This window comes from Neolamprologus brichardi, chromosome 5, assembly GCF_056152115.1.
Source record: "Neolamprologus brichardi isolate AB-2024 chromosome 5, ASM5615211v1, whole genome shotgun sequence".
Classification (NCBI taxonomy): Eukaryota; Metazoa; Chordata; class Actinopteri; order Cichliformes; family Cichlidae; genus Neolamprologus; species Neolamprologus brichardi.
The window spans coordinates 31,671,207-31,683,981 of record NC_142108.1 but is presented as its reverse complement, the minus strand read 5'-3'; the positions used below and the strand labels follow the sequence as shown (position 1 = coordinate 31,683,981).

Genomic DNA, 12,775 nt, shown 5'->3' with positions numbered 1-12,775 from the left:
TTGTGTATTGTATTTATGGTCAGAAGAGGTCCAGTTTTGCTGCAGGCAACTGCAAGTGACAAATAAATGGCTTCATCATCATTGTCATAGCAGAAAACGTATCTTTATAAATACATTATATGGATATTATAAATATCTTTATAAATACTCTTTGTAAAACATGCAGTTTTGTGTTGAGTTGTTGAGTTGAGTGTTCTGTACTGCTCTTTGCAAAATCAAATAAAAGTAATAAAGACAACCTGGTTTCATGCACCACCATTTATTTAAAATTTCTACAACACCTCTCTCCACCCTGTATACAAAAGAATCAGCACACTGTTTACGTATGAATGTTCCTCGTTTATTGCCCATATCGGTTCCACATTACACGCACCGTGACAGTTTCACTTTCTGAACTATGTGTTTAGATTCTTTGTTAGAAAAGAGAGAATCGTCTTGCAGAGAATATCAGGATACTGACACTTCAACACGATGCTCCTGATTCCATGTTACAAACAGAAGTTTTACAAAAGTCAGAGCTAAAAGTGAAAGTAAGTTTGAAGAAACGTCCTGAGTGGACGTCTCTTTGTTTTCATTGTTGTCACTCCAGGACAAAATGTCTTCCCAGTCTGAAAATGATCTCTCCTGTCCCATTTGCCACGACATCTATAGAGATCCTGTCATCCTGTCATGCAGCCACAGCTTCTGTCGATTCTGTTTGCAGACGTGGTTGAGAGAGAATCTAGAACACAACTGCCCACTTTGTAAGAAGATACATTTTTCAAATGATTCACCAGGTAACTTGGTGTTAAAGGACCTGTGTGAGGCTTTCTTACTGCAGAGAGATAAAAAAGCTTCTGCAGTCTGCACCATGAGAAACTCAAACTTCTCTGCTTGGATCATCAGCAGCTGGTGTGTGTCGTCTGTCGAGATTCAAAAGCACACAAAGACCACAGATTCAACCCAACTGAAGAAGCTGCCCAGGATCACAGAGAGGAGTTTCAGAAACACCTGAAGCCCTTACAAGATAAACTGAAGGTGTTTGAAAAAGTCAAGTCAGCTGGGAGTCTGTTAAAGGTAGTGATTAGTGAACTGCACTTCCGAGGTATTATTACTCAACTTTGAGGATAGGATCAAAGGATAAGCATTCATAAATAACCACAGGTATCACATCGCTTAGATTTAGTTTTTAAAAAATTAACTTATCCTTACATGGGAGTCTCCTCACAGGCTGTTAGAAGCAACGACAGAATCAGGGAAGCTCTTATTTGATATGATACATTACAATCTGTAAGCAAATACTAAATAGCAAAAAGCAAATAGCAAATAATAAATTAAAACAAAATCACTGTTTAATAAATTAATCGCAGTGTTTGGTGAGAACGAATGGCTGAAGTGAAACTGCGTTGAATGGCAAAAAATATGTAGATATAGGGAAATGTTCCTTCTATTTGTCTTCCTCTTTCGATGTGGAGATAAATCACATGATAGGCTTTATCTTGTGAGCAATGTGCCAAAACTAACCATCAAAGCAGACACAGCCAGAGGAATTACAACTGCTGAGGGAAGAAAGCTGGGAACACGGAAACAAAGGATGGCTGGGGTACATCTGAACCTGCTGCTGATTCCTTCTTATGAACAGGAGCTTTAAAGAAAATACAGCTAAAGTGGAAGTAAGTTTCAGTTTTATGAAACAGTTCATTAGTACACCATTTCCATCGTTCATCCACACTGTAAACCCAAACAATCAAAATATTTTAAAACTTCTCTTACTATTCTGAATTGCATATATATATATATATTTATTACATTTTACAATTTACTTTTTAGTAAACTTGAATATAACTTTCTTCAAATTTAAGTGACTTACACCTGAAAGTTTAATTTCAGAGTTTTTATTCCCGCTGTATGGGTCTTCTGTAATCTGCTATATTGCTCATCAATACTGTAGCATTCAATCAATCAATTCAATCAATTCAATCCTAATGCCTTTTTTACACTGCTGGAATTGAAGCTAATACATTTCAGTTTCATGTTTCTTTTACTAAGTTGCAGGACAGAGTCAGACCTGAACAGACTGAGGATCCTGTAATGTTCATAGGCACCAATTTTCTATTTTACTAATATAGTTTTTTATAGTGTTTATAGATGTTATTGCAGCGTAAAAGAAAAACTATATAATTGACTTTACTGTGATAGCACAAAAAGGAGTGAAAAGTGAGGCTCTCTTTTTTTTTTTTTTTTTTTTAAAGAATAAATAAGAAAGAATAATGTCTTGATGCATGCTCAATCATCCAGGTAAGGAGAACCCAAAAGGTTGATTCTGTTCATCTGGACGTTTTCAGTGGAAGAAATATCCAAGGGACTTCTAAATTGTTGGACTTTATCCTGGTAAGTCATGCTACCATAGAGTAATTTAAAAAGAAAAAAAATCTAGCACTATGAAAGCATGTGCTAGAGAACTAAACTATTTGGGTTAAATGAAGTGGTTGGTTGTAATCACTATATTAACAAATTGTTTATATAATAATAACAATAAATTGTATTTATAGAGCGCCTTTCAAGACACTCAAGGACACTTAACAATAGAATAAAACATATTATAGACATGACAAAGTGAAGAACAATAGAAACCAAGGGTGTAGATTTGGCTTTGGCATTGGTGGGGACGGATGATTCAACCACCGAACCCTGCCCCGTTTCTGCTTTTTTTTTCTTTCCTTTTGGTCTTTGCTTCTTCATAAAAAAAAAAAGGAGAAATATACTTGCCTACATATGCTATTCTACATTTTTTAACCATTTAAAATTACAATTCATAGTTTTATATGTGAATTGCATAATGTTAAATTACTATTAAACAAATGATTGACTAAGTATTTTAGGTTTAGTTTACTTCAGCCATATTCCATATAACTCAGGTATCATACAAAAATAAAAATAGTTTCAAATACAGTCATGACAATAAAATAATATCCCTTTAACAACATTAGTTCAGTTATAGTACACCAACATCTGTTATACTTTGGCACTAAGGGAACACTGAATGACCTGCTGGTTTATGTCCATAAAACTACTCGTCTAAGTTTACCACAAAGTAAAAGATCTCTCAGCAAAATTATGCAACATTTTAGGTGGACTGTTGCCCCGAACAAGTCAGTGAGCTGAGATTTTTTATTCTAAACATAAACTACTGTTACAGCAACAGACATGGACTACTGGTGCCCCACACAACAACTCAATGTCCACTATGTGAAGTCTCTCCTGGTGGACATGGCAACCTACCAAATATAAATGGTAAATGGTAGGTTTCTTTGAAAAATACTTTCTTATATCCAGGTTCTTCCTTTTTGCTGCCATCCTCCTCTCCTCCTCGCAGGTCTTCCCAACGCAGGTTTGCCGCTGCTAAAACTAAACAGAGCTCCCTGAAAGGCACAGCCAATCACATTGGCCATATTTGTCACATGACGTAGGACTTCAGTAGAGAACGTAACTTAACTCTTTGTGCTCCGCTGGGTGCAGATCGTTTTTTTCTTTCTATCGGGTTTGTTTTTCTTTACTCGAAGAGATCAAATTATTGGTGGGGACAATTCAACAATCGCTGGATATTGGTGGGGACACGTCCCTTTCGTCCATGCCAAATCTACGCCCTTGATAGAAACAAAAGCACAAGATAAAATGAACAAACAGTGGGTTCACAGTGAATATGCAGATTTGAACAGATGGGTTTTGAGTTGAGAGTTAAACTGGGGGAGAGAACCAATATTTCTTATATCTGTGGGTAGAGAGTTCCACAGCTGATGACACCAAGGCTCTTAACCTGATGTGAAGGGAAAACTGTGGAGTTATCTAAAGTGAGTGAGAAATGCTTTGCCTTCAGTAGGTTAAAGGTTAGTGCCAACAGGGAGGGTTTCAGTTTTATCCTCATTGAGGTTAAGAAAATTAGAACTGAACCAGGATTTTAATTCAGATAGGCATTCTGTAAGGGAAGAAGGTGGGAGGGAGGAATCAGGCCTACAGGAGAGATATAACTGGGTGTCATCAGCAAAACAGATCAAATTTGCAGAAAATGGTACCAAGACGGAGGATGTAAATAATGAAGAGACGAGGGTCGAAGACTGAACCTTGGGGTACACCAGAAGTGACTGGGAATAGACGAGAGCGAACTGATATAAGCCGAATAAACTGGGAGCGGTCAAGGAGATATGACTGGAACCAAGCTAGGGGTGTTTCAGAGACAACAAGAGAGGAAAGTCTGCTTAGAAGGACGGAGTGAGAGATTGTGTCAAAGGCTGAGCTCAAATCCAAAAGGACGAGAATGGTGAGAAGACCAGAGTCAGCTCTGATTAGACGATCATTAGTGTAAAGTAAAGCAGTTTCTGTGCTATGACATGAGCGAAAACTATATTTAAACCTCTTGTAGATGTTATTATTAACCAGGTGTAAATTAAGTTGAGCTGCAACAGTTTTTTCAAGAAATTTAGAAATGAAGATTAGATTAGAGATCGGAGGGAGGTTGTTAAAGTTGTTAGGATCTAAAGAAGTTTTTTTCAGTATGGGAGTGACTGAAGCAATCTTGAATAATGAGGGTACGATGCTGGTGGTGAGTGAAGAGTGAATGACAGCAGAGATGAGTGGGAGTAGGGAAAAGACGCAGGATTTCACAGAGCCTGTAGGCATAGGGTCATAGGCGGGCTTGGATTTACATATGAACTCAGAAATATCAGATATATCAGGAAGATGAAAAGTGGAAAAACGGCGCAAAATAGAGAAAAGGTTCTGGAGAGGGGGTAGACACAACATTCGAACTGAGTTGCTGATGAATGTTATGAATTTTTGAAGTGAAGAACTGCATCAAGGAGTTACAGGTTTCAGAAGAAATGTGGTGGTAAAGCATTGGGGGGTTGAAGAAGTTTGTTGACAACTGCAAACAGAATCCTTGTGTTACCCTCATATTTACTGATAATACCAGAGTAGGAGCTTTATTTGGCCTTGTTGATGGAATCTTTTTACTGGAGTACAACAAATATTTTTTTAAAAAACGAAATAAAAAATTTTTTTTTAAAGGAAAGAACCGTCTTCAGTTTATCAGGTATATTACCTTGTGGGATATTTACATGTGTCTTGTCTTGTGTTTTTCAATCCCAAGCACAATGTCTTCTCAGTCTGAAAAGGATCTCTCCTGCCACGACATCTTCAAAGATCCTGTCATCCTGTCATGCAGCCACAGCTTCTGTAAAGACTGTATGCAGCTGTGCTGGAGAGACAAACAAATAAAATCCTGCCCAATATGCAAGACGATTCCTTTACTGAATGATCCGCCCCGTAACTTGGCATTAAAGAACCTGTGTGAGGCTTTCTTACTGCAGAGAGATAAAAAAGCTTCTGCAGTGTCTGAGCCTCTCTGCAGTCTGCACCATGAGAAACTCAGACTTTTCTGTTTGGATCATCAGCAGCCGGTGTGTGTCGTCTGTCGAGATTCACTAGCACACAAAAACCACAGCTTCAGACCTATTGATGAAACTTCACACGGTCACAGAAAAGAGCTAAAGAAATTGCTGACACCCTTAAAGTTGTTAAAGATGAACACTGAATACACTAAAGGAGAGTTTGACCAAATAGCAGAAACCATTAAGGTCCAGGCCCAGCAGACAGAAGAGCAAATTCATGAGGAGTTTAAAAAGCTTCAGCTGTTTCTACAAAAGGAAGAAAATGCCAGGATCACTGCTCTGAGGACAGAAGAGAAACAGAAGAGTCAGAGGATGAAGGAGAAGACTGAGGATCTGAACAGGAAAATGGAAACTCTTTCAGAAACAATCAGAGCCACAGAGGAGCAACTGAGAGCTGAAGACGTTGTGTTTCTCCAGAGCTACAAGGCTGTAGTGATCAGAGTCAAGCAGCTCCCCCTGCTGGATGCTCCACAGCTGGACTCAGGAGCTCTGATGGATGTGGCCAAACACCTGGGCAACCTGACCTACAACATCTGGAATAAGATGAAGGAGATGGTCTCCTACACTCCTGTGATTCTGGATCCAAACACAGCTCATCCACAACTCATCTTATCTGACGATTGGACCAGTGTGACATTTGGAGGGAGACAGAAGGTTCCTGATAATCCAGAGAGGTGTCACTATTTTAAAGTTGTTGTGGGCTCTGAGGGCTTCGACTCAGGGACTCACATTTGGGATGTTGAGGTTGGAGAAGAGGGATTTTGGGCCTTTGGTGTTATAAATGAGTCTTTTGAGAGAAAGGTAGAAGCACTGTCAGGATACTGGCAATTATGTTTCCAGTATGAAAAATACAGAGTACAAACAACACCAGATACATATAAATATTTGTCAGTAAAGAAGCTGCAGAGGGTCAGAGTTCAGCTGGAGTATGACAGAGGGACGCTCTCATTCTATGATCTGGATGCCAACACACTCATACACACCTTCAAACACAATTTCACTGAGAAGCTGTTTCCTTTTGTTGAGACTGAGAAGAAACAACTGAAGATATTACCAGTGATCTTGAAAGTGGACGAGCATATAACTCCTCTATCAACAGGTTTTTGGTCTCATTTTTAAACCAGTAAAAAGTCCTAGCATAAATAGTTGCAAGATACTAAGAAAGAGCAAATGCTTTCACAGATTTTTCACTTATTCATTGTTTGTCCTATTTTAAGATCTGATTTCTGAATGATTCTTTCTTCTTTTTCTAGCTACTAGGAAATAAATTTGGCGTTTGAGAAAAACTATCATGGTTTTTTGTCCTAAAGTTAAAATGTGACCTGTTGTACAAGATATAAACGATTGATCAAGTCTGAGCTGCAGTTTTGTATTTGAAGTTCTTGTTTCTTTTACAACATGAAGATACCATTACAGAAATATTCAGCTACGGTATTTGCTGCTGAGATTTGAATTTTAACAATATAATATAAAATACACCCAACAAACACACATACACAACTTTATCTGGGAATAAGGAAAAACAAAAACAACCCAGACATGAACATAAGCATGAGGAGCGTCTACAGAACAGCAGGGGGCGCTCTTCAACCATTAAACGTGGCTGACTATAATAAATCATGTGGTTCTCCTACTCTATACCTTTACTGTAAAAAATCAATCCATAAATTGAATAAATAAATTAAATATCTAATGGTATATGCCTAACAAGCACTGGGTTTAAAGCTTCCACAATTATTTTAAAAAGTGATTTTGCCAAACTGGAAAATTGAAAACAAAAAAATGTCAGTTTTATTAAACTGCTAAACTGTCTTCAATAATCTGTTGTTTGTAAAGACTTTTATTTTTGGCCTCTTCAGATCAACTTCAACTTTTTGTTTTCTGTCAAGAAGACTGTCAGCTGTTCACTTGTGCTGGGCTCTGAGGGCTTTGACTCAGAGATTGTGATCTTGAAGTCACAAATGATGAGGACTGAACCCTTGGCCTGGTGACGGGGTCTTGTCTAAGAAAGGGACAAACACAGACTGGATTCTGGGAAATATATTTGTTTGAAGGAACTAACGCGGCAGCCTCTTCATCACTTCCATGTAAAGTTGTAAAGTGGTTTCAAAACCAGCAAAACGTTGCTTCATTCTTCTCAGGAGAAAACAGAAATATAACATGTTCCTTCACACTGAAATACATCACTGTGTCAGGCATACAGGAAGCACACCAGGTGGTGGAGATATGAACATATGCATATAGGCCATGACTATGATAATTGTTTGATATTTTCTGTCTTTGATATTTAGTGCTGAAATCTGCTTTAAAAAAAAGGATGGGATTAATTATACTAATATATTTTAGGATGGTATTGTACAAAAGTCTTGAGCCACCACACATTTTATTATATTTTGCTGGGAAAATAATTGGCACATATTATTAAAACATTTACATTATATGCTATATCTGTGTAGATATAGCATATAAGGAAAAGACAGCTTTTTAAAAAAAATAATTCCCATTAGCTTGAAAGTCAGTATGATCTCACACTGCTTCAGTAATGTTACTGCTGCTATTTTAATTTTTAACAGTGGAATTTAAAGGTTTAACTAAATAAACTGGAAGTAATTATGTCCTTATATAGCAGACTGTTGTTTAAAAAAGTGCCAGAAGATACAATTTATTTATACTATGTTGTCTGTTATGTGCAAACACATCTCTGGGCCATCCCTTGAGTTAGGGGACTTGTTATGCTTGAATAAATAATTTACGATTTGTCACAATGAGGAACATTTTGGATTTTATGTCTTTCATCTATTTTTTATTCAAAAAAGAAAAGAAAAAAAGAAAACTGAGGTCAGAGCAGTGAAAAATTGCTGATTGACCATATTAAGGAAAACATAACATGAGACAGCTGCACAATAAAAGCATAAAAACCCCACAGTGCTTGGGTTGTGTTACTTTGCTTAACAAAGAACAAAGTGCATTATCAGATATATCCAATAAAAGCTGATTTTTACAAAACACCTAAATTAAGCTGCAGCTTTTTTTAAACTGATCAATAACACAATAAAAATAGTCTGTTACAACAAGGTTAAACAGGAGGAGCTACTCACTGTAGCGACCTCTTTTTACATAAACAATCAGTCAAAAGATGTTTTCATGCTGTGGTAAACAAAGTACAAAAACAATACGATTATTATAAAAAGAACAAATCAAAACTGTACAATAGGGAAGCATTAAAATGAAATTTAAAAATAGAGACTAACAGTTTAACTAATCCAAACATATTTACCAGCGTATTTCATTCTTGTGCAGATTCATTTACAGAGGAACTGCAGGCATCATGAAAAGCAAATTAAACATCAGGAGAAAAGTGTAACAAGCACAAGCAGAAATTATTTGTTTTGACTAAACAATTCATCTACATTTGAGTAAACTTTAAAACAACGCAAAAATCCCGTCCTGCTGATATTAAGCTGCACAGAAAACAAAAGCTGTAAAAATAACATAATTTTATCCATCTGTGGGATTTAGAGCATAACTGCACCAAAATAAGTGTTATTTTGTACAATCTTTGAGATATTGTTTACAGTCACAAAAATTCTGTCATGTTCATTCAGATGAAAAATTCCACTCAGAAAACTGTCTGATCCGCTTTCTTTGCTCGCTGTGGGGTGTTTTCTCGATTGCAAGAGTGGTACGTTTTTTAAAGACTTTTTGCTGGAAAGTGTAACAGAGTGCTGAAACACACCACTGTCACTGAAGGGAACTTTGGAGTAAACAAAGTAATTTCCCTCCTTCGGAATGATAAGCCCTCCATCTTTGTCGATCATTCCCTGTAGAGGAGGGTCAGATACTTTCCGGCGCATCACTGCCTTTTCATGAAGTGCAGCTGATCCAGCTGTAGAGATTAAGAAAAAAACACACATAAATAGACAGTTTGTCACTGTACTGGGTCGTGTGACCCAGTGTGTGGGTTTTAATGTATTCATTCAATTTTATATATATAGCGCCAAATCACAACAACAGTCACCTCAAGGCGCTTTATATTGTACAGTAGAACGTACAATAACAGATACAGAGAAAAACTCATCAATCATATGACCCCTATGAGCAAGCACTTTGTGGGAAGGAGGGAAGGAAAAACTCCCTTTTAACAGGAAGAAGCCTCCAGCAGAACCAGGCTCAGGGAGGGGCGGGGCCATCTGCTGCGACCGGTTGGGGTGAGAGAAGGAAGACAAGATAAAGACATGCTGTGGAAGAGAGACAGAGGTTAATAACAGATATGATTCAATGCAGAGAGGTCTGTTAACACATAGTGAGTGAGAAAGGTGACTGGAAAGGAAAAACTCAATGCTTCATGGGAATCTCCCGGCAGCCTACGTCTATTGCAGCATAACTAAGGGAGGATTCAGGGTCACCTGGTCCAGCCCTAACTATATGCTTTAGCAAAAAAAGTTTGAAGCCTAATCTTGAAAGTAGAGATAGTGTCTGTCTCCTGAATCCAAACTGGAAGCTGGTTCCACAGAAGAGGGGCCTGAAAACTGAAGGCTCTGCCTCCCATTCTACTTTTAAATACTCTAGGAACAACAAGTAGGCCTGCAGAGCGAGAGCGAAGTGCTCTAATAGGGTGATATGGTACTACAAGGTCATTAAGATGGGGCCTGATTATTTAAGACCTTGTATGTGAGGAGCAGGATTTTGAATTCAATTCTGGATTTAACAGGAAGCCAATGAAGGGAAGCCAAAACAGGAGAAATCTGCTCTCTCTTTCTAGTCCCTGTCAGGACTCTTGCTGCAGCATTTTGGATTAACTGAAGGCTTTTCAGTGAGTTTTCTGGACATCCTGATAATAATGAATTATAGTCGTCCAGCCTGGAAGTAATAAATGCATGAACTAGTTTTTCAGCGTCACTCTGAGACAGGATATTTCTAATTTTAGAGATGTTGCGCAAATGGAAGAACGCAGTTTTACATATTTGTTTAATATGTGCATTGAAGGACATATCCTGGTCATAAATGACTCCAAGGTTCATCACAGTGTTACTGGAGGCCAAGGTAATGCCATCCAGAGTAAGAATCTGGTTAGATACCATATTTCAAAGATTTTCAGTGCCGAGTACAATGACCTCAGTTTGATCTGAATTAAGAAGCAGAAAGTTAACGGCCATCCAGGTCTTTATGTCTTTAAGACATTCCTGCAGTTTAACTAATTGGTGTGTGTTATCTGGCTTCAGATAGAGCTGGGTGTCATCTGCATAGCAGTGAAAATGTATGCTATGTCTTCTAATGATACTGCCCATGGCAGGGATCGCATGTGGCTCTTTAGTCCTTACAGTGTGGTGCCGCGTGGTTTGAGAAAATAAATTAGTAATAAACAAGTATTTAGCTGAAGTGTATTTTATTTATGTTAGTTCTTTTTTTTAACTTGTAGTTCTAAATTGGAAGATTATTGTGATATTGAAATATAAAAATAAAATTATATTCTATTATTTTTTCATCGCTCAAAATAAGCGTCACACTCACGGAAGCCGGTGTACCCGCCGAAACGCCGTGCATTTATCGAGACTTTCAACCCAGGTAGGTCAATTATGGATCTACGGATCCACATTATGTCAGCAGCTCCACTGTGAACTATGTTAAAAACAAACACCGCTCACGCCTCACAGATGACAGCTTACAGTCCTGCTGTTCAGAGGTTCAGGAGCAGAAGTCCCATTGTAAACATATCACGACAGACCCGATGATGTTTGCATCAACACGCTTTTCAGCATCTCTTTACTGACCACTTTTCACACACGGTTGCTGTACGCATACAGCCGGCTGTAGGTTTTCAGCTACACAGCCCAACCAACAACAACACAACAGCATAGATGGCACAGACGTTAAGGGGGCGAGGCGTGATTGCGGGTGCCGCTCAGGTGCGTCCGCCTCCCCTGCAGCGGTGCTGCAGACCACGCCCCGCCACACACATTAACCAGGTTAGATACATATTTAGGAAGAATTTTCAAATATCTATTTTTCTTTTTTCAGCAGCATGGTGCTTTTCTTTTAAATTATGTTTTAAAAGTCAGGTCAAGGCTCCAAAAGCACAAAGGCGATATAAGGGTGGCGGCTCACAACAGTTTTTGTTTGCTACATGGATCATTTTAGTTCAGATGGGTGTCTTTCCTTTTGTTATATTTCTTCAGTTCAAAATGTGTTAATTACATAAATAAAATGTAATTTCCTCTGTAGCACTTCAGTGATTTCATAAGCAACAAACCTTAGTTGTTCACACAAAGCATAAATGTAAAAAACAATATATACAGTGTTATCTTCATTTTAGATGTTAAAAAGTATTTGCGGCTCCCAGTGTTTTCTTTTTCGTGGGAACTGGGTCCAAATGGCTCTTTGGGTCCTAAAGGTTGCTGACCCCTGGCCTAGGGGAAGCATGTATAATGTAAACAGAATTGGTCCTAGCACTGAACCATGTGGAACACCAGTGTGTGAAGAGGACTCTCCATTTACATGCACAAATTGGAGTCTATTAGATAGATATGATACAAACCACTGCAGCACTGTACCTGTAATACCTACAGCGTGCTCTAATCGCTCTAATAGGATATTATGGTCAACAGTATTGAACGCTGCACTGAGGTCTAGCAGGACAAGCACAGAGATGAGTCCACTGTCAGAGGCCATAAGAAGATCATTTGTAACCTTCACTAAAGCCGTTTCTGTGCTGTGATGAGCTTTGAAACCTGACTGAAACTCTTCAAATAAGCCATTCCTCTGCAGATGATCTGTTAGCTGTTTGACAACTACTCTTTCAAGGATTTTTGATATGAAAGGAAGGTTGGAGATTGGCCTATAATTAGCTAAGACTGCTGGGTCTAGAGCTGCTCTGCTCTGTGTTGGTACAGGGCATTGAAGATGACAACAGTGGGTGGATTAGATTCTTAAACTTACAGCGCTTTCAGAAAGACATCTACTGTGATAAAGTCTACTCTCCACTGCTGTGTAATCAATTATTGTAAATGTTATCAGGAAATGATCAGACAGGAGAGGGTTTTCAGGAAACACCGTTAAATGTTCAGTTTCTATGCCATATGTTAAAACAAGATCTAGAGTGTGATTAAAGTGGTGGGTGTGTTCTTTTACATTTTGAGAGAAGCCAATTGAGTCTAATAACAGATTAAATGCCATGTTGAGGCTGTCATTTTTAGCATCTACATGAATGTTGAAATCACCCACAATAATTATTTTATCTGAGCTGAGAACTAAATCAGATAAAAAGTCTGAGAAATCAGACAGAAACTCTGTGTAAGGCCCAGGTGGACGATAGATGATAACAAGTAAGACTGGTTTCTGAGTTTTACAGC

The 12,775-nt window shown here is 38.2% G+C and overlaps 1 protein-coding gene across 1 annotated transcript; it reads left to right on the top strand.

The window, feature by feature from the left end:
- The first annotated feature begins 595 nt into the window (after window positions 1–595).
- Window positions 596–6,545, top strand: LOC148102828 (nuclear factor 7, brain-like). The gene is made up of 2 exons (XM_087841215.1): window positions 596–756; window positions 5,282–6,545. The coding sequence occupies exons 1-2, from the start codon at window positions 596–598 to the stop codon at window positions 6,543–6,545; spliced, it is 1,425 nt and encodes a 474-aa protein (XP_087697341.1).
- Window positions 6,546–12,775: the final 6,230 nt, after the last annotated feature.